This window comes from Neophocaena asiaeorientalis, unplaced genomic scaffold (assembly GCF_003031525.2).
Source record: "Neophocaena asiaeorientalis asiaeorientalis breed wild unplaced genomic scaffold, Neophocaena_asiaeorientalis_V1.1 scaffold357, whole genome shotgun sequence".
Taxonomy (NCBI): Eukaryota; Metazoa; Chordata; class Mammalia; order Artiodactyla; family Phocoenidae; genus Neophocaena; species Neophocaena asiaeorientalis.
In genome coordinates this window covers 4986998-5009255 of record NW_020173270.1, presented here as the reverse complement: position 1 = coordinate 5009255, position 22258 = coordinate 4986998, and the positions used below count along the sequence as shown (strand labels likewise).

General features: G+C 57.0%; 1 protein-coding gene across 6 annotated transcripts in view; it reads right to left on the bottom strand.

Moving 5' to 3' along the window:
* Positions 1–6767: 6767 nt before the first annotated feature.
* DAPK3 (death associated protein kinase 3) overlaps positions 6768–22258 on the bottom strand; it is a 15601-nt gene continuing 110 nt past the window's right edge. The window contains exons 1-9 of one of the 6 annotated variants that reach the window (XM_024745986.1): positions 22226–22258; positions 21075–21232; positions 13577–13937; positions 13162–13291; positions 12866–12914; positions 12194–12220; positions 10955–11107; positions 9978–10023; positions 6768–9503 (exon numbers count right to left, since the gene is read on the bottom strand). In XM_024745986.1, the coding sequence (XP_024601754.1) occupies positions 8967–9503; positions 9978–10023; positions 10955–11107; positions 12194–12220; positions 12866–12914; positions 13162–13291; positions 13577–13937; positions 21075–21136 (1365 nt within the window). In that variant the 5' untranslated portion in view covers positions 21137–21232; positions 22226–22258 and the 3' untranslated portion in view covers positions 6768–8966. Of the gene's footprint in view, positions 9504–9977; positions 10024–10954; positions 11108–12193; positions 12221–12865; positions 12915–13161; positions 13292–13576; positions 13938–18032; positions 18148–21074; positions 21233–21917; positions 22020–22225 lie in introns of those variants that run through there. The other 5 variants (XM_024745988.1, XM_024745985.1, XM_024745989.1 and 2 more) reach the window with 5 other exon arrangements.

Below are 22258 nucleotides of genomic sequence, written 5' to 3'. Positions count from 1 at the left end.
AGGTCACTCACACCTGCTGGACCCCTGTCCCATGTTCAGGATGGGGGCTGGGAATTGTCTCCCATGCTCCTGTGACCAGTACAACCGACTCCTTTTCCGCAGATGAGGAAACTGAGGCTGCCGGAGGTGGAGTCCCTTAGTCGCAGGCCACAAAGGAAGGAGACAGGGTTCCAGGCCAGGCTGGTGCGCCTGGGACGCAGCTGTGCCCGCTGTCCTGCCTGGGATGGCGGCAGGACCAGTCACCGCCAGGCTCCCCTGCGACCCCGGGCCCGGAGGAGGCCCCCCAGCTCCCGATGCCCCCAGCGCCTCCCTCCGAGGTCCCTTCTGAGGCCGTTCGTTCTCCTCCCACCCTCGTGACAGGGCTGGGGCCGCAGACTCCTCCATAATTACTATGGTATTTATTAGTTTTCTTTATGAGTCTCCCTCATTTGATGGATTTTAACTAAATTCGTTGGAAGAGGAAACTTCATGGCCTTGCTGTGGATGGGAAACCTTGAATTTCCTGAAAGCACGTTGCTACAAACACTAAGAATGCCTGCCCCCCATCCCTCCCCTAAAATCATCCCTGGGAGGCCCAGGGATAAGCACTCCACCTTCCCGGAATGCTGAAGGCTAAGAACAACCTCAGGTCAGTGCTTCTCAACTGGGGGCGACTCTGCCCCCCGCCCAGGGGACACTGGGCAACGTCTGGGGACATCTATGGTTGTCACACTGGGGGACTCCTGGCATCAAGGGGGTGGGGGCCAGGGATGCTGCTCCACACCCCGCAGCGCCCAGGACAGGCCCACAGCCAAGAACAATCCAGCCCGAATGTCAGCGGTGCCGAGGGGAGACACCCTGGACTAAGGGCAGAGAATTGGCTCAAACCCCCATCCCCCCGGGACTCCCCTGGTGGCGCAGTGGTCAAGAATCTTGCAGGGGACACAGGTTCGAGCCCTGGTCTGGGAAGATCCCACATGCTGCAGAGCAACTAAGCCCGTGAGCCACAACTATTGAGCCCTCGTGCCACAACTACTGAGGCCTGCGTGCTTAGAGCCCGTGCTGTGCAACAAGAGAAGTCACCGCAAAGAGAAGCCCGCGCACCACAACGAAGAGGAGCCCCCGCTCACCGCAACTAGAGAAAGCCCACGTGAAGCAATGAAGACCTAAGGCAGACAAAAACAAATTAAAAAACAAATTAAAAAAAAAAAAAACACCCCCTGGAGGCGCCCAGAGTGGGACTCGATGTGCAGAGAAGGCTGAGAGCCCAGGATTAGACAGACCCTGACACACACCCACGTGACACACACACACTCACGTGCCAGTCATCCTGTGGCTGACACCTTGCTGGGCCAAGTCATTCCCCACCCCTGGGGAAGTGGGCCTGGCCTGCCCGCACCAGGGAGCTCACTCCGTGGGGGAGGAGGTGTGGCCTCGGAACTGCTGGGGGCCCAGGCGGGTAGGCGGGACCCCACGGGCCTCTCGCTGGAACCTGGCTCCTCTGAGGCCACCCCAATTCGGAAGCCTTGCCAGGGAGACCCTACCCCACCTCAGCTCACCGCATACAGACAGGCGGCCTTCCATGTGAAACGTCCTCACATGGGCCCCTGCACAGTCCCCCCCACCAGAGCTCTGCCCTGGGGCCCTTCCCCAAATGTCCTAACAGCCATCGGGGAAGAAAGATGGAGGGAGAGGCTCCAGGCGGTGGGGCAAGGCTGCAGAGCCGGCTCCCGGGGCCCTTCTTTCCTCATTCTATTTCAGGACCCCCCCAACCCCAAGCACTTGCCACTCACGTCAAGTAGCACTCAGGGGGCATCTTAATCAGCAGTTACTCTGCCTGCCCTACCCACGTCCCAACAGGGCCAGGGCGGTCACCTCCAAAGGCTGCCTCCACCTCAGGTGCCATCTGCCAGGCCCCTGAGGGGGCATCCTTGGGGCAGACTAGGGGGCCAGCCGGTGCCTGGGGGAGGAGCAGGCTGACCGGCACAGACAGGGGCAGCCATATGCCCTCCGCTGCCACTCAGGAGCCCCCCCCCAAGTCCTCCCAGCACATTCTGGAGGGAGCCTGGGGCGCCCAAGAAATGTCCTCATCACCTCCCCATTCCCCTTAAGTTTCTCTTCAACAAGCCCGGGAGGGGAGGGGGCGCAGAGGCAACTTTCAATCATGCAAACAGGGCTCACTTCCGCAGGGGTCTGGAAGTCCTCCCATACAGGGACCCTCAAAAACGCAAAACCCCAAGGGGTGGGGTGGGGGACACCGGGGGAGTCGGGGTGGCAGGGAGAGGAAGCCACAGCCTCCCCGAGTCCCCTTAAGTTTCTCTTCAACAAGCCCGGGAGGGGAGGGGGCGCAGAGGCAACTTTCAATCATGCAAACAGGGCTCACTTCCGCAGGGGTCTGGAAGTCCTCCCATACAGGGACCCTCAAAAACGCAAAACCCCAAGGGGTGGGGTGGGGGACACCGGGGGAGTCGGGGTGGCAGGGAGAGGAAGCCACACACTCCCCGAGGGGAGCCGGCACCACGGCCATCACTGCAAGACACACATGCATCCTGGGGTCACCTGGCCAGGGCAGGGGTCCCCGGCTCTCTCCCCTCCAGGACAAGGAGAATCAGGGAGGAGAAGTCCCAGCCCCCTCCTCCTCCTCCCCGCCCCTCACTGCCCTCCTCCCACCTGGGCCGGTTAAGTGCCCCCTAGGCTGTGTTTCAGACGTCCTTTGCATGGGGTATGTCTTTCACCACTGTTCTGTGTCTCACTTTTCAGGCCACAGAGTGGGGCCAGGCAGAGGGACAAGGGGATGGTTTCGGTACTTACTTTTCTTTTTCTCTCTGTACAACAGGGGGGCTAAAGGTCTCGGGGGCTGAAGGAGCCTCTCAGGGCTGGTGGGTCTGGCTTTATAGACCACCCCGTGCCCTGGCAGCCCCGCTGGTTATTAATAGCGGCCACCGCCTCTTGCCCAAGTATGGTCATGAGCACAGCAGCTGTGGGTGCGCAGCCCCTGGGCAGGACAGGTGGCGCGAGGACAGCCCTCTGCCCTACGAGAGGCGGGCAGCGCTGCAGGGGACCCAGCATGGCCTGGTGACTCCTGCGCCCGAGCCCCCGAATCTAACAAGACACACTTAGTGAGGGTGCGCCCAGAGTGTGCTAGACCCTGACACACCCTTGCCTCCAACCCTTGCTGCCACCTTAGAAACCACTGTCCCTAAGGACAAAGCTGGCACACACACAGAGGTGCCGTGTCTGCCGAGAGCCAGGAGCCCAACTGGGCTGCACCAAACCCAGGCCTGTCTGACTCATTTTGCAAACGGCGCGTGACTAATGTGAGCTGTGGTGAAGGCCTCGATTGAGGGTGAATCTCACACGCTAGGACAACACGGAGGGTCCCCCACAGCTGCCGCCAATGAGGTCGGATAGCCCAAGGCCCTCCTTCTCGAGGGACCGAGGGACCGGCTGGGCTCCTGCTGTCACTGCCCTGCCAGCCCACAGAATGATTCAAGCAAGTCAGCGACATCCTCCCACAGAACTGGAGGCCACCTCATCCTCTTGTCACTAAAGTCTGCCTGCACACCCTGCTCCTGACTGTGCCCCAAGTGCCCTACAGGGCCTGCGGCGTCCTTCTCCCCGGGGCTGTCGGTCCTTGTGCCTAGTAAAGAGCCGTCTACTCATCTGTCCGTGTCAGACGTCCTGCATCCAGCCACCCCTTTCCCCACAGTGGGACTCCCGCCCTCTCTAACTGGTGACAAGGAGGCAGTTGAAACACAAGTCACTGAGAATCCTCGGGTGGACCAGTGGTTAGGACTCGGCACTTTCATTGCCGTGGCCCGGGTTCAATCCCTGGTCGGGGAACTAAGATCTCGCATGCCATGCAGTGCGGCCAAAAAAAAAAAAAATACAAGTCACTGACCCAAGAGCCTCTGGCTCAGCAGCCCAACCATGACCAGCAGGTCTGTCCCTGTCCAGCCCGGGAGGGCATTTTGCCACAGCCCCAGGCTGCCTCACCAGTGATGCACCTGGCCTGAGGGAGGGGATGCAAGCAGATATGGTACGGTCCGAGAAACAGAATCAGACGTGGCTTTCTTGACATCAGAGAAGCCATTTTTTGGCCTAAGCCATTTTGGGATCTAAGCCTGGCCACAGTGTTTGTCCTTGAACAGGTCTTAATAACTAATGAGCTTAAGGAAACAAAAGAATGCAGGGATGAAAGACTGTTATCAGACAAGAGAAGTAACAATAGCGAAGATAATAAACCAGTTGTAAAGACTCGCCAGAAGCACTTTCTTGAGCTGTTCTGCCAAATTTATTTATTTACTGCCTACCGCAGCATGCGGGATCTCAGTTCCCTGACCAGGGATGGAACCCGTGCCCCCTGCATTGACAGCATGAAGTCTTAACCACTGGACCGCCAGGGAAGTCCCTGTTTTGCCAAATTTAAGCCCCCACAAGAGCTTAGCCACCAGATCAAGCTGGAACCTAAGCGATAATGATGTTGACCTTCTCTGACCCTCGTGATTTCAATCTAATAAAGCTTGGAATCTGTCGACCGCCCAAAATCTGAGCCCTCCCAGACCCTCTCCCCTCCCCAGCAGCGGGGGTGTAGGGCTGAGTGGCTCTAGAGGCACAATCGTGACCCCTGTGCCTGCTGCTGTCTCTCTCTGCAGCTGGTGTCACAATGTCCACTTGGAGAACTTGACCTACCCGGGGACACGAGCTCTGCTGGTCTGAGGTCTCATCCCTCTGACCTGATCAGCTTCCACAGTGCTCTCCAGGTTCCCGGTTACTCCTCATAGCGTCTCGGGGGGTGGGAGGGATGGGCGGGGGGCACCACCACCGTGCAGCAGACAGGGAGGGGGATCACCAGTTTCGGGGTGGAGCCGGCGATGGAAACTCAGCCTCCCTCACTCGCCATCCTCTGCGCAAGCTTTGCTCTGAGATAAACACGGGCTTTCAACACCTTCCTTGCAACGAGCTTCATGCACATGGCAGCCAAACCCTAAGCGAACCTCGGGGCAGGTCCAGCCTGACTCTCGCCAGCTGCAGGGACAGGGTTCACAGCTCCCACAGTTCATTCCCCCCTCATCCGTCTCAAGAAGCAGGCAAGAAGACATTTCCATTTTGCATAAGAGCAAAACCAGATGCAGGGGGGATTTCCCTGGTGGTGCAGTGGATAGGACTCCGTCCTCCCAATCCAGGGGGCCCGGGTTCAACCCTGGTCAGGGAACTAGATCCCACATGCATGCTGCAACTAAGAGTTCGCATGCCACAACTAAGGAGCCCGTGTGCTGCAACTGAGCCCACGTGCTGCAACTAAGACCTGGTGCAACCAAATAAATATTTAAAAAACAAACAAAAAACAGATGTGGGGAGGCTTCGCTCTGCAGACCTGCTGGGAGCCCTCTCTCCTCAGAGCAGAAGGTGCTAACATGCAGCCCCCCCAATCACACCCCTGAAAGAAAAGGGGCTGAGGGCGTGGCAGAGGGACAGGGTACCAAAAGAGGGGAAGCGAGAGTTGAATTGCTCGGTGAACCTGTAAGTGGATGCAGCACACCTTCATCAGCATGACTCAGCTACTGCTGTGTAACAAAGCACCACAAACCTAGTGCCTTAAAGCAATACACGTTATCATCTCACAGTAGTGGGTCAGGAGTCTTGATTGGCTTACCTGGGTCCTGTGCTCAGGGTCCCTCAGGAGGCTGCAATCCAGGTGTCGGTCCAGGCTGGGTTTTATCCAAAGGCTCGACTAGGGAGGGGCCCACTGTTAGGACCCTTCACGTGGTCGGTGGGCTTCGCTGCTTGCTGGCTGTTCCTTGCCACATGGGCCTGTCCAATATGACGGCTCACTGCATCAAAGCCAGCAAGGGAGTCAGCTGGCAAGATGGAAATCATAGGCTGTGCAGCCTAACCACGGAAGCGACTCCATCACCTTCCCAGAGTTCTGTTGGTCAGAACCTGCCACGAGGCCAGCCTGCTCTCCAGGGGGTGGGGAACAGGAGGCGGGGCTACATGGGGGCCACTCTGGGGCCTGCCTGCCACAGACAAGATTAATAACAGCACGTCAGCCCCAGGGGCTCTACAAAGAGACAGCACTATTTGTAAGTGCTTGCATGGGCCAGATACACTGGGAGGTGCTTTATGACCACAAAGTGGTTCCCTGAGCCCTTAACTGACAGATTGAGGATGCCGAGGCTGCACTGAGCAAGATAACCCGGGTCAGGGGGCAGAGGTAATCTCCAAAGCAAGGACACCTGCTCACGTTACCCACTGAAGACGCTGGGGAATTTGCCCTCAGCACAGAGGTGCTTTGGATACTGAAAGGGCAGGTTTGAGTCCAAAGGGAAACGTGCTTTCTACCCGCAAGTCTCCATCAGAAAGGCTGGATGGGTGAGGGCCCCGCCCCTGCCCCTATCGAGACAGACCATTGTGTCCACCTCCTACTGCCATCTCCCAGGGCCTGATGTGGGGCCCACAGAGCGGCATGACTGGGGAAATGACGGCTGGATGAATGCTATTCACTGGTCCCCTGAGGCCTTCAGGGAGCCTCCGGCTCACACCCCTCGGGGTCTGGAGACCCTCTAGCACTGCACGGAAGCTCCTCCCTTCCCGTTGGAGGCACCCAGACCACAGCCTACTGATGTTATACAACTATCCATGCTGGGTGCCCCTTTCCTGCCGTGGGCCGACCACGCTTTGCAACGCACCATCGGGGGATCTGCTGCTCAGAGCCCTGCCTTGAAGGCCTAATAACCAGGTGACAGCTGTGGAGGAATCACAGACCAACTGGAGAAACCTGAGTGGGTTTCAATCATTCGACAAACTGAAATTTACTGAGATTTTAAAAGTGGAAGTTGTTGGTCAAAAACAAATGAAAAGGGATGAATTGTACAGTAAGCCTTATCTCAATTTTTCTAAATTTAGTTTTAAAAAACCGGTGCAGGGAGGGATGCATGGAACGAGGCAACAGAAGGTCGAGCAGGCCGCTGGGAAGGAGGAAGAGGGTCAGAAGGGCCCTCTTTGGAACCACGCTCCAGACCCAGAGGCCGAGGCGAGTGGGAGCAGGAGCGGCAAGGACATCTCCTCCGGGAGGGCCCAGCGCGGTGCAGGGCAGCCCACATGTGATCTGGCAGCGTCTCAGGAGGAGCCAAGGGACAGGAAACCCCTCCAAACCCACTCTAGCTGCCTGGACGCCTCCACCTCATAGCAACAACAAGAGGCCCAGTCCACCTGAGCCCCAAGGTTGGAGCAGCCTCCAAGGCCCCCCAGGGCTGTGGGAGCAGGCAGTGACAGAGAGAGGGAGATACAAGAGGGCGGAGAGGCCGTGGCACCAGGTGACTGCCAAGGCTGGCCGCCCCTGCCCGGGCCCAAGCAGAGACGAGCAGGACGCCAGGGAAACCATGCTTCACTTCCTCTATGCTGACACACACGCCTCCGAGCAGCACACATACACTTAGAGGCGTGTGTGTCATGCAGTGGAGCTCGCGAGGGGCGTACAGCCGGCCCACCCCCACCCACGCCAAGCCCACATCTAGGTCCCAAGGCCTCCTCGGCCCCGCAGGGTCCTGGGCCTGAGCCCCAGCCAGGGCCACAGGTGGAGTACCCGCCCGCCTGCCCAGCTCCTCCCTGCACTCAGCCTGGGCTGGCCTCTGTCCCGAGGATTCCTCTCGGGCCAAGGGGGGCTGCACAGGGGTCCCTCAATTAACACAACCAGCAGCAGAGCACTCCGAGCTCAGAGTGGCCACCAGCCGGAGACCCACGTTCCACTGAAGCCTGGCTCTCAGGGCACTCTCTCTGGGGCGCAAGGACCCGCTCCAGGGCAGCACCTAGTGGCGCACAGCGGCACTGCCCGCTGAAACCCTCAACCCTGTGGTCCAGGCCAGCACTCGCCAAGGCTCCACCTCCACCGGAGAGGGAGTCCCTGAAAACACCAGGCCAGCAGAGGCAGTCAAATGGGCAGCACGGAGCATGGGGTGGGGTGTTTGTAAGGGGCCCTGGGGCTCTCCAGGGAGGGGACGCTGGGAACACGGGCCTCCAGCAGCTACTCCGTGGGGCCCACCCGAGAGGTGCTGTCCTGAAGGCAGCACTGGGGGAGGGAGTGACACGGGGCAGGGCAGTGGGTGGGACCCCCGCCGAAGAGTCAGCGCTGTGCGCTGACAGGGAGCTGGAGAGGAAGGGATGGTTCCACAGCCTGCGGCTGCGGGAGGCTCCAAGCGGCCACAGCTCTTCCCCCCCTCCCGGCCCCCAGCTGGCCTGCCTCAGGGAGGGAGTGGAGACTCAGCTTTGCAGATGTTTCCTTTACTGCATCCAGGCGCTGTGCCCTGCCACACACTGCCCCCAATACAACCCCTAGACCCACATCTCCTCGAGGGCTGCGTCATCTCCTCAGTTCTGGCCCTGGTGCCCAGCCCCAGGCTGGGGGCCCTGCGAGGGGCTGGGGGATCTGAAGAGCTGGGCTCAGAGACCACCTCCACCACGGACCCTGGAGGAGCAGCCATCCGTCTCCAGAACAGGAGGAGCCAGGGTGTCGAGCAGAGGCCCCTCCAATTCTGAGCCCCAGGGGCAAGGCCGAGGCACTCAGACACCCCCGTCCCCACACCAAGGCTCCACGCACTCAGACCACATGGAGGTCCTGCAGCCGCTGACCCAGGCCCTGCACATGGAGGCTGCCACCCCTACACCCTGCCACGTGTGAGGCATCTATGTCCACCACGGCCAGAGCTGCCTTGGTGGTGTCAACCTCTTGCAGAGTTCCTGTGGTGATGCTGCCCCAAAAGCCCCCAGAGTCGAGTTGCAGGAGGGAGGGGCTGAGCTGGGGCCTGTGGGGGGAAGACTCGGGTTGCACAGAGAAGGCCCACATCAGCCACATCCTCCCGGTGCGGAGCCGGGCCAAAGCCCTCCCCTCAGCCGTGGACTCCTGGGCCATGTGGAGCGCATCCAGGGCCACACCAGGGTGACGGAGGGCTCCCCCCGGGGTGCAGGACACCGTGCCCCGAGCGGCCCTAGCGGAGGCTGCACTCCCCCCCCTGCAGCTTCTCCTGCTCCATGGCACGCACCAAATCCTGCACAAACAGCATCTCGGAGGCCACCTGCTTGGCCAGCGCCTCGTAGCGGTTCTCGAGGCGGCTGAAGCGGCGCCTGAGCCCGCTGGCCCCCAGCAGGGCGCCCTTGGCCTCCTCCTGGGCCTGCCGCTGGAGCGCCTCCGTCTTGTGCAGCTCCTGGCGCAGCCGCCGCAGGTCCTGGCCGATGCTCTCGTTCTCCTCGCGGTACCAGGCCTCCTTCTCCTCGTAGATTGCCGTCAGCGCCTCGATGTCCTCGTGGAACAGGCGCCGGCTGTGCTCAAGCCCACGCAGGCCCTCCTCAGCCACCGCCACCTCCTCTAGCACCTTGGAGAAGCGCTCGAAGTTGACGTAGGTGTTGTTGGGGGGCATGCTCGAGTGCGACTTGATGGTGTACTCCTTGAGGCGGGCTGTCTTCAGGCGCCGCCGCTCCGGCTTGCGGCCACTGTCCTCCCGCCGCACGTTCCGCCGCCGGATCGCCTGCAGCGGGAGGGGAGGGTGCCTTGGACTGGGGGGCCGGCAGGGGGAGACCCCCCCCGGCCCATGCCCGGCCCTCCGCTCACTTTTCATCGGCACTCAGCCCTGCCCATTCACGTACACGTGCTCCCGGTGCTTCCACACTCTGACGGCCAAGCCGAGAATGGATGGCAGACTACCTGGCCGTGCCACAGACCACAGAGCCAAAAGCATTTACTCTCTGGCTCTTTACAGAGGTTGCCAACCCTAACCCGGGCCTGGAGGTGACCCCTTTCTGGGAAGTTCTGGGGAGGGAGCTCTGCTACGTGCAGAGGGGCCGTGGACTCCAGCCGGCGCCTCCATGAGATGGCTCCAACACCACGTCCATGCACACCCCGCGCCCCACACCGTCCGGGTCCGCTCCCCTGGGGACCCTCCCCCATGCCAGGGGCTGCTCACACCTGCCATGCCTACGTGGGGGCAGCCCCACTGCCTCACCTTGATCCAGGAATGCTCCAGGCTCTGGGCGATGGTCATTCTCCTCCTGGAAGAGCCCCCAACCTTAGTTAGTTGCACGTGGGCCACTTTACCATCCTCCCCAACGCAGAGAGCAGGAAGGGGTGAGCCATACTCTCCCTGCTACAGCTCTGGCTCTCAGCCCCACCTGTGGCTGACTCAGGCACCCGCCCCTGGGGACCCTCCCAAGTCCCTAAAGTCACCCTCCAGCCCGGCAGCAAGTCCCTGAAATGACCGTGAAAATACAGGCACCATGAAGAGCTTCCACTCTGCTTGGCCAACCACAAGGAGCCCATCAAGGGGACTCCAAGGTCTCCATGTTTTCTGAGGGGTTTCGTTCACAGTGTTGACACCTAACACTGGGGTCTCACAACTCAGGCACCTAGAGGGGGAGGCTGGGGAGCACTATGGCCCACGGGAGCACCTCTGTGTGAATGAAGGCTCCGTGCTGCCAGCACAATTAGATTTTTTTTCTAGGAAAAAAGACAAACAGTAATCTGGAACCTTATAAAAAAACCTCCTATCTTAAACGTTGGCCACAGATTAAAAGCTTAAGAGACAGCTTCTTAAGAGGGCCGACCGGGCTTCCCTGGTGGTGCAGTGGTTGGGAGTCCGCCTGCCGATGCAGGGGACAAGGGTTCGTGCCCCGGTCCGGGAAGATCCCACGTGCCGTGGAGCAGCTGGGCCCGTGAGCCGTGGCCGCCGGGCCTGCACGTCCGGAGCCTGTGCTCTGCAACTGGAGAGGCCGCAACAGCGAGAGGCCCGCGTTAAAAAAAAAAAAAAAAAAAAAAAAGGGCCGACCTAACTCCTCTGTGCTATCTCCAGCCCAAAGCAGAAGCCACGCCCGATTCCCAATAACAGAAAGGTGGTGGCTCGGACGGATGTGTTACTCGTCCTCGGCCAGAGCGCCCATCCTGGGGGCCTTGCCAAGCCCTCCCTGCCCAGCCCAGCGCTCCTACTTGGGGTCTTTGACGAGCAGCCGGCGGATGAAGTCCTTGGCCAGCTCGCTGGTGTTGCTGAAGTACTCCTCGTCAAAGTCGTAGTTCACGGCCGAGATGTTGGTCAGGGTCTCCTGCTTGGTCTCTCCCAGGAATGGTGACGCACCACTCAAACTGGAAGGCGGACACCGGGCTCAGTGGGGCCGGACATCCCTGCGGTCACCCCACAACCAGGCCACTGCCCAGGCCACCACCCGACTCCGCCATGCCCATAAAGGGGGCAGACGTGGAGGAAGGGCGATGCCGGGCCCCGGGCCACCAACCACAACTGTGCCCAGCCTCCAACCAGAGGCAGTGAAAATCCACTGCCCAGCCAGTGAGGGGTGCTGAAATGAGTGGGCAAAATCTCTGCAGAATCTCTAGGTAGACGCACAGCCTCGAAGCACTTCCCTGAAGCGTGTAGTAGTTAGAGGGAAAATGGCTAACTTTGGGGGGAGGTGGCGGGGAGTCCTGGCCGACACCGCAGACGTCATGTGTCTTCCAGACGTGCTGCACTGAGGCCACAGCACCACACTGTGAGGTTATGGGTTCGTGATGCTGTGACTTAGGGTGACAAATGTATATGTGGTCTTCACTCCAACCCTCAAGTACACAGATCCGAAAACCCTAGGTGGCAGCATCTTGTTATAATATCTGGTCTCTGTTCCCTTCCCTAAAACAGCTCGGGGTTTGAGACGAAAGCAGTGTTTTTGTTGTTCACAACAAGCCCCCTCCAACCACACCTGAGTTGATGCCATTGAGGTGACTTTGGAACGGCCCTAAGGAGGGGGCCGGTGGCCAGGGAACCAGCAAGTGGGGTTACAGCGATGGAACTTTCATCCTCACCCCTGACCTCCGGGAAGGGGAAGGCCTGGAGGCTGAGTTACTCTCCAACGGGCCCGTGACTGAGTCCACCATGCCTAGGAGCTGCCAGCCGGAGGATGAGGGGGACATGCCGTCCCGGCCCAGGGCCTTGCACGGTTGTTTCACACGATGAGGCCCTGCCTTCTGAACTCTCCTGAACACACCTCTCTCTCCTGCACAAATTCATTCATTCACTCATGCATTCGTCCATCCATCCAGAGTTCCCGAGTGCCGCGACACGTCAGAGAACTGAGGGTGCTGCCTTCCACTCGCTGTCCCCGCACAGAAGCCTCCCTACCCTCCTCTTGACCCAGCAGGGCCCCGGGAAGGGGCAGGAAGCGCCGAGCAGGTACTCACAGGATGTAGGTGATGACGCCAATGCTCCTGGAAGAGAACACACAGAAGAGATGGGGGTCAGCTCAGCCAGGGGCACAGCACCCCAACCCCAGAGCCCCAAGGGGGCTGGGGGGCCCAGAGCCCGGTCGGCAGCAGGCCCATCAGCCCCAGGGACCCTCTCCCTCCAGGGGCTGCACAGCCCCCAGCAAGGCCCTCGCTCTGCTCGGAGGGTCTGAGGACTGGACACGGAAGCGCCTGTGACCACACCTGCCTGTTCAGGCTCAAACTGGCCGGGGTCAGGGCGGTGTGGACAGAGCCCAAAGGCACCACAGACATGCAGACGTGGGGCCCTCGACGGGGCTGCTGTGGCCGAGGGCAGGGCTGGCAAACTCCTTCTCTAAAGGGCGAGACGCTGAGCGGGGCTTTGGGGGCCACAGATGGTCTCTGCCACACATTCGTGTGTTTTTAACAACCCTCCAGAAACGTGAGAACCATTCCGAGCTCATGGGCCTGGGTCGTCGGCCAACCCTGTTCTAAGGCAGCAGTCTGTCCTGCCCCTGCCCCACAGCTCCAAGACAGGAGAACAGGCTACACCCCGGCCTGCGGCTGTGACCGGCAGCTCCTGGGGACAGATGGGGGATGCCCTGAGGAGAAGCGACGAGGGCAGCCCCGGGCCCGCCACCCCCCACTCACCACATGTCCGCCTCCAGACCCAGGGGCTCGTAGTTGACAATCTCGGGAGCTGCAGAGACAGGGAGACAGGGTCAGGTGCCGGGTATGGCTAAGGGGGAACCAGCGGACAGTGCCCACTCAGGCAAGGCTGGCCCTCGGCAGGGAAGGCCGGGACGGTGACAGCACCAACGCCAGGCCTTGAGTTCCCCGTGTCCAGCGCCAGGGCCAGGAAGGGAAACCTGAGGCCAGTGGGCCTGCCTCACCCCATGCCAGCTGGAAATCCTCCAGTGCCCCCCAAGGCCCACACCGGGCCTTACCCACGAACTCCGGGGTGCCAAAGATGTTCTTGAACTCGTTCCCTGCTTCGATTTTGTGGGCGATGCCGAAGTCGATGAGCTTGATCCGCGGGTTGGGCACATTTTTGTCCAGAAGCATGATGTTCTCTGGCTGGAGGCAGGGCGGGAAGGCAGGGCGCTGGGCGGGAGGCAGTGCTGCTGCCGGCCCGCCACCTCAGGGAACAGCACCAGGTTGTCCCTGAGCACCTCCCAATCCCAGCATGCGGGGTTTGTGCAGGCTGACCCCGCACAGGTCCAGGCCTGAGCCAGTCCGTCTCCCCAGTGCCCCGGGCAAGAACATCCTGTGCCGAGGGGAGGTGGACCCTCTCAGCCCCCATCCTCACCCTCCCCGGTCAGGCTGGTCCCCAGCTTTGTCCTGAGGGCCCAGCGGGGCTACCTTGAGGTCGAAGTGGGCGATACGCTTGGAGTGCAGGTAATGGACGCCGTCCAAGATCTGCTTGAGGAACTGGGTGGCCTCGTCCTCTGTCAGCGACTCCTTCTCCGCCAGGAAATCGAAGAGCTCCCCGCCCGAGACCAGCTCCAGGATGAGCACCACGTCGGTCTTATTCTCAAAGATGTCGTGCAGCGTGATGATGTTGGGGTGCCGGATCTCCCGCAGGATGTTCACCTCCCGCTCGATCTCCTCCCGGCTGACCCCCCGGCGGCTGGACGACAAGCGGCGCTTCTTGATGAACTTGGCCGCGTACTCCTTCCCGGTGCCCTTCTGCCGGCATTTCCGCACAATTGCAAACTGGCCACTGCAGGGACAGAAGGGGAGGGGAGAGTGGGGAGTGGGCGCCGAGAGGGACACAGGACTCTTGGGACCGGACCACGCTCGGATGACGCAACCTCCTGGGACAGTTCGTCCCAGCTCCTGGCGCCATGCTGAGGTGCACCCCACCAGCTGGAGAATGCACCCCACCCAGCAGGGGTGCTCCCACGCAAGTGCAAATTGGTGCATAATACAGTGGCTACCTGGAGTTTCTGCAGCAGTGAAAGAACAGAAACGGCTCCACATTTATCAAAAGGGAGCTGGACTCCCATCATGGTAAGTCAGGCAGAATTTTCGCAGTCTTGGAAAAGAACGACTCTCCATGTGCTGACCAGAAAGACACCCATGGACTTCCCGGGTGATGCAGTGGTTAAGAAGCCCCCTGCCAATGCAGGGGCATGGGTTCAAGCCCTGGTCTGGGAAGATCCCAAATGCCGCACAGCAACTACGCCCGTGCGCCACAACTACTAAGCCTGCGCTCTAGAGCCCGCGAGCCACAACTACTGAGCCCGTGTGCCACAACTACTGAAGTCCGCGTGCCTAGAGCCCATGCTCTGCAATAAGAAGAGCCATGGCAATGTGAAGGCTGTGCACCGCAACGAAGAGTAGCCCCTGCTCGCTGCAACTAGAGAAAGCCCATGCGCAGCAACGAAGACCCAACGCAGCCAAAGATAAATAGTTAAAATAATTTTAAAAAAAGAAAAGACAAGACAGATACCCGTGAAGACCAGCTCAGTGAAGACAACTGCAGGATAACACAAGGAACGAGAATTTTCTAGGTAAAAAAGGTACATGCTGTACCCACCTATACAGGTATGTTTATGTGTGTAGATGCAGGAAAAGAGGTCTGAAGGACACACACCAAGCTGTGAGCAAGAGACATCCCTGAGGAGTGCGACTGAGGGCAGTGAAAAGGGGTTTTTACTTTTTATTTGATATGACTCTACAAGATTCAACTTCTCACAGCATTATTTCATCATTGTTTAAAATCTAAGAAAAGATAAAAAACCACTGAGTTCAAAAGAGCTTCTTATCCAGGGACTTCCCTGGAGTGCAAGTGTTTAAGACTCCATGCTCCCAGTGCAGGGGGCACGGGGCCAATCCCTAGTCAGGGAACTAAGATCCCGCATGCCATGTGGCTCTGCCAAAAAATAAATAAATAAAAGGATGTCTATCACTTTAAAAAAAAAAAAGAGCTTCTTATTCAATAGGCAGAGTGAAAGAAGTACACACATTTTCACAAGAGAGAAGAGTGAGGATGTGGAGAAACCAGAACCCAGGTGCATGGCTGGTAGGAGTGTGAGACGGGGCAGCCGCAGTGGCAGACAGTCTGGCGGTTCCTCAAAAGGTGAAACATGGAGTTACCATCGGACCCAGGAACATCGCTCCACAGAAGCTTGCACACAAATGTGCACAGCACCATTATTCACAGTAGCCATAAGATGGAAATAACCCAAATGTCCCTCAACGGATGATGGATACACAAAATGTGGTCCCTCCACACACGGGCACATCACTCAGCCATGAAGAGAGAGGCACTGACACTCGCTGCAACGTGGATGGACCCTGAGAACACAATGCTCAGCGAGAGAAACCAGACACAGGACACACAGGGTGTGATTCCATTGATGGGAAACGTCCAGAACAGGCAAATCCACAGACACAGAAGGTGGATTCCTGGTTGTTGGGCTGGGGGAGGGGATGGGGGTGTGCCTGCTCATGGGGATGAGGTTTCCTTTTGGAGTGATAGAAACGTTCTGAAAGTATTTAATAGTGATGGTTGTAAGACCCTGTGAATGTACGAAAGATCATTAAATTGTACACTTTAAATGAGTAAATTGTATGGTGTGTGACTTTTATCTCAAGACCCCTGGTATCTGAAGAGAAAGAGAAACTCTCTTTACTGCACTCCAGGGAGCTGTCCAATGTCCATATTCTTTGGTTATCTAGGAACTTACCTTAACTTGCTTTCACTCAGGAATTGAGTGAAAAAGGCCAAAGGGTAAATATTTTAAGCTTTACGGGCCATGTGGTCTCTGTCACAATTCTTGTGTGTTTTTATAACCCTTTAAACAAGGAAAAAACCATCCTACGTTTGTGGGCGGGCCATACTGAACTAGGTGAGGGCCGTATGTGGCCCAAAGGCCATGGGGTCATGCACCCCAGCCTCCAGAGGATATATGAACACACACGTGAGCAGAGAAACTAATTCTAAGACAGAAGGCACACATTCCAGACAAGAAACATCAACCAGGCACCACTGGGGGTCAAGGGAAAGGAGACTAGGTGACTACGTGACATCTTGTGGAAATGGGGGACGAGCACGCAGAGGAAGGAATTGTGCAGACGGGCCTTGGGGACAGGAGGGGTCTCTTAAGTTGGTGACAGCACAGGGCGGACAGGCCAGACAGAACGAGAAACGAGTGAGGGGCGCCTCTGCCAAGCCAGCAGGGCCCTCAGAAAAGCCAAGGGACCCAACTGGGTGTGTCCCAGTAAGTGGACCTCACTGGGACGCCCAGGACCACCTGTAGCCAGCAAACACCTGAAGCGCTGCCCTCGTGAGCATCGAGACACAAAGGCGCCCACGGCAGACCACTGCAGACATGCTCCGAGCACACTCAGGCAGGTGAGGATCAAGGTGGGGAGTGCAAATTATTACCAACCAGGGTAGGCTAAATAAAGGTCCACATCCGAATCCCCAGAACCTGTGGACACATCATCTCACGGGGCAGAGGGCCTTTGCAGACAGAATTAAGTTAAGGCCCCTAAGATGGGGATGACCCTGGATTCCCTGGGGGGCCCAGTGTCATCACAGGGTCCTTGTAAGAGGGAGGCGGGAGGGTCAGAGGCAGAGCGAGATGGGAGATGCTGCGCTGCTGGCTGTGAGGATGCAGGAGGGGCCGCGAGCCAGGGATGCGGCGCCTCTAGAAGCTGGAAAAGGCGGGAACCGATGCTGCCCTGGAGCCTCCGGAAGGACCAGCCCTGCAGGTCCATTTTAGACTCCTGACTCCCAGACCTTTATGATAATAAATGGGTGTTCTTCTAAGCCACTAAGTTCTGGTAATTTGTTACAGCAGCAACAGGACACTCAAACACTAGTCTAAAAGCCAAGAGGACAGGTCAGACGAGAAGTGTCAAGTGTCCCTGATCAGGCCTCGCCCCCCGCACGGAAATCCACGCTGTGCTCCTGCCCCCACCTCCACATCTTAGCTAACATTCCCCACACCTGAAAGGCCTTTCCCCCTCCCCTCTGCCGACATCAACCAAGCAAGTTCTTCCAGGTCCACCTTCCATCCCACGATGACGCCTGACAGTAATAACTTCGAGGGCTGAGTGTTCGCCACGTGCCAGGAACACTGCTAAGCACTGGACGTGTGGCCTAATTCTCAAACACAAGGATTTTTCTCCCCTGTAGCTTTATTCCAAGCTGAACTAACAAAAAACTAACAAAGAAAGAGTTCATGGGAAGAGGGACAAAGACACTGTTAGGTGCTGAATTGTGTCCCCCAAAATCCTAACCCCCAGAACCTCAAAATGTGAGGTAATTAAGTACAAATGAGATCACTGGCGTGGGTCCTAATCCAGTATGACTGCTGTCCTTATAAGGAGATTATAATAAGGACAGGAGATTAGGATACAGACATGCACAGAGGAAGAAAATGTGAGGACATGGGGAGAAGGCAGCCATCTACACACCAAGGAGAGAGGCTTCAGAGGGAACCAAGCCTGCTGACACCTCGACCTTGGACGTCCAGCCTTCAGCACCGTGAGAGAATCAACCTCCACTGTTCAGGCCCTCCAGTCTGAGGCACTTTGCTACAGCAGCCCGAGCTGACGAATACAGACACACACAGCTCTCCATGACGTGGAAGCCAGGCTGGAGGTCTACAATGACCAACAGCAGATTCATTTATTTCCCAAGACTGTCCAGGTGACTTGAATTAGGAGGAAAGAACCCTCCATACACATCTGCACAGGCACACAAAGAAACTCACTCCCAGTTCATTCAGCCCGTGACTCTTGGGACAAGGAAACACGACCGTGCTTTGCTCGAGACAGGCAGAAGAAGCTGGATGCCCACCTCTGGTTCCAGCACTGGCTCCAGCACGCCTGGGCTTTGCAGCTGGCAGGGCGTGGCCTCAAGGTCTGAATCCTGCCTGGCCACTTCCAGTCTGTATAGCCTTGGGCAAGACGCTTCCCTGCTCTCAGCCTCAGTTTCTTTATCTAGAAAATGAGGATAACAGTACCTCCCTGGTAGGGCCTTTCACAGATGAATGGAAATGTAACAAAAAAACAGCCCAGGACTCAGATGTCCAAACAACATCTGTAATTTATACAAATTGCAGCACAGTATGCACAATGTTCTGTGGCATTAATCCTTCACCTCATGTGTCTCCAAGAATGTTCCGGATCATTACATAGGGCAGCACTGTCCAAGATGGCAGCTACTGGCCACATGGAAGCTGTCCAGCCCATTCAAATTGACATGTGCTGTGAGTGTACAAGACACACCAGATTTCAAAGGTGCACATCAATAAAAGGCAGTAAACTATTTCATTAGTAATTTCTATAATGATCACAAGCAAAATGATAACAGTTTGACATATTGAGTTAAGTAAAATACATTATTAAAATCATTAAAATTAGGACTTCCCTGGCGGTCCAGTGGCTAAGACTCCACGCTCCCAATGCAGGGGGCCTGGGTTCGATCTCCAGTCAGGGAACTAGATCCCTCATGCATGCCACAACTAAGATTTGCAGCACAGTATGCACAATGTTCTGTGGCATTAATCCTTCACCTCATGTGTCTCCAAGAATGTTCCGGATCATTACATAGGGCAGCACTGTCCAAGATGGCAGCTACTGGCCACATGGAAGCTGTCCAGCCCATTCAAATTGACATGTGCTGTGAGTGTACAAGACACACCAGATTTCAAAGGTGCACATCAATAAAAGGCAGTAAACTATTTCATTAGTAATTTCTATAATGATCACAAGCAAAATGATAACAGTTTGACATATTAAGTAAAATACATTATTAAAATCATTAAAATTAGGACTTCCCTGGCGGTCCAGTGGCTAAGACTCCACGCTCCCAATGCAGGGGGCCTGGGTTCGATCTCCAGTCAGGGAACTAGATCCCTCATGCATGCCACAACTAAGAAGTCCACAAGCCACAACTGAAGACCCCGCATGCTGCAACTAAAGACCGCGCATGCGGCAACAAAGATCCCGCGTGCCGCAACCAAGACCCAGTGCAGCCAAATAAATTTTAAAAATTTAATTAAAAAAAGTTAATTATAAAAAATATTATTGGGGCTTCCCTGGTGGCGCAGTGGTTGAGAGTCCGCCTGCCGATGCAGGGGACACGGGTTCGTGCCCCGATCCGGGAAGATCCCACATGTCGCGGAGCGGCTAGGCCCGTGAGCCATGGCTGCTGAGCCTGCGTGTCAGGAGCCTGTGCTCCGCAACGGGAGAGGCCACAACAGCAAGAGGCCCCCGTAACGCAAAAAAAAAAAATTATTAAAATTGACAGAGCTACTAGAAAATTTCAATAAACTTCCTACAAGGCTTTCATTATACAAGTTGCTGGGCTCTTTTTTTTATTTAACATTTTCATTGAAGTATAATTGCTTTACAATGGTATGTTAGTTTCTACTGTATAATAAAGTGAATCAGCTATACATATACATATATCCCCATATACTCTCCCTCTTGCGTCTCCCTCCCACCCTCCCTATCCCACCGTTCTAGGTGGTCACAAAGCACCAAGCTGATCTCCCTGTGCTATGCGGCTGCTTCCCACTAGCTACCTATTTTACATTCAGTAGTATATATAAGTCCATGCTACTCTCTCACTTCGTCCCAGCTTCCCCTTCCCCCTCCCTGTGTCCTCAAGTCCATTCTCTATGTCTGCGTCTTTATTCCTGTCCTGCCCCTAGGTTCTTCAGAACCATTTTTTTTTCTTAGATTCCATATATCCGTGTTAGCGTACAGCATTTGTTTTTCTCTTTCTGACTTACTTCACTCTATGACAGACTCTAGGTCCATCCACCTCACTACAGATAACTCAGTTTTGTTTCTTTTCAGGCTCTTTTTAATGGCTGCATTATATTCCATCGATGAGCCTATGGTGCTGTGACGGGCACTGAAGAGGCTTCTCGTCTTTTGCTCACAGAAAGTCCTTATAGCAACTCTCCCTGTCCCTAGATCCTTACGTCCATGTACGTACTACTTCCACGGAATTAACTCCTAGCAGCAGAATCAGTGGTTTAAAGGGAACATACATGGTATTTTTGCTGACTTTTGCCAAACTACTCTCAGCAGCAGGTCCTAATACATTTTCAACAACAGAGTCTGAGACTTTTTTGGGGGTGGGGAGACGGCCTGCATTCTCTACCACTCTACCGGAGGAAATTCCTAAAGGAGGGACTTCAGAATCCTAAATGAGCCCCATACACTCTCTCAGCAAAGGCCTGATGAACAGCTCAGTTATGGCTCAGTTATTTACATTCCATTCTGGTGACATCATGGGGCTGGCCAGCAACAAACTCACCAAATAAGGTCTGAAGCTCTGTGGGTGTGGGGCGGGGAGGATGGTGCCTGGCAGGTCTTGGGGGGGGAGGGGGCGCTCCCAGGGGACGCTCCAAGGCCCAGCCCAGCAGGAAATCAGCTGCTGGCTGGATCGGGAAACCTCTGCTCTTTCCCACAAGAATGCCAACCATTGGCAAGGGTGTAGGCCCAGACGGGAGGCCTTCCCTGGAAACGTACGAGAGACGAGGAGACTCAACTGCCCTCCCACAAGAGAGGATTAAAGAGAGGGACAGACCCTCACCAACAAAACCTGCCAACATCTACTGCTCTCACGCCCATGCCAAGCACCGTATTAGGTGCCATTTGTGCTCAGTTATGTTTCTCCCCAAATGAAATGCACAGAGGATGTCAGAGCAAGAATTCCAGGCCCAGACTGGCTGACTCCAAAGCCCAAACTCGTTCCACAGCACATGATATCGACTCATCCCTTCTTGGAGAGTGGGATAAAGGACAGGAGACGAGATACACCCAGAAAACCCCACAGCGGGTCTCTCCCCTGGTCGGAGCCCCATCAGAGGGGAGAACTCACCTGCCCAGCTCCTCCCCCATCTCATAGTGGTCTTCCACATCTTCCTGCCTGAATGTGGACATAGCGGCCGGTCTGCCTTCCAGCGCCTTCCACTCCAGTGCAAACCCAGTCACAGTGGCCCGGGGGACAGGACCTCAGGGAGTCCTCTAGCCGTGACCCTGGAGGAGGAGACAGGGAAATAAGAAAGGAGTGAGATGCCAGCCATTACTTCTAGGTCAATGGAGTGACCTGCTCCCCCAAAAGAGGTTTCACATCACACCATGCTGAAATTCCACGGTCCTTGTAGAAAGCACTTGCAATTGGTGGGCGGGGCACGTCCATGTTTCGGCTCATTTAGATACCACACCGCCCCGAGGTCAGTGTTAGCCCCGCTGTGCCACCTCCACCCCCATAGCTCCCAGCCACAGACCTCTGCTTCCACAAACAGCACCGCAGTCTTCTTCTGCCTCTCCCTCCTAGGCTTCTCCCAACCTGCTTGTCCAGAGCCCCACACACTCCTGCAAGTTCCCCACACTCTTCACACCCCCAAACTCTGGGGCTCCCTGATTCCCTGCCAGACCTCCAACACGCTTCCATCTCCCTACCCATCAGCGGCCTCAACCCCTCTTTCCCTTACCCACTAACCCCTCCTCCTCGGCTGGTCTCTTAAGACCCTCTGCAGCGCTGTGGGTAATCTCTTGCTCCCCCCAATCCTGAATTCCCCAGGAACTGGACAATGGCTTCCAAGCTCCTCCGAAGGCCCCGACCCGCTCTTGCTTCCCCTGACCTCCACCGTCCTAGCGAAGATAACTTCTTCCTCCCCCCGTCCCCGAAGGCACCCCTCCAGGTTTCAAAGGCCCCCACCCCGGTCTCCACACTCCCAAGGGGCCTCCTCAAAGGGCTACAGCTGAGAGTCTTCTCCATCGTCCTTCTCCCCCGACCTTCTCCCAAGCTCCAAGGCAGACCCCGACGGCTTCCTTCAGAGACGCCTCAAAGATCTCCCCAGCCTCTGACGTCCCTGCTCCAGCGTCCCAGAGACCGCCACGCCCCTCACAGGCGCCGGCCCAGCTTCTCTCCCGCCCAGTCATCCCACGGGTCCCCAAACGTCACCCCCGCTAAGACCCCCCAAGGGCCCCCCAACCCGCCAGTCTCGGACCAAGCCCGCTCCGCACCCTCCTTGGCCCCGCGCCGCGAACCGACCCCTC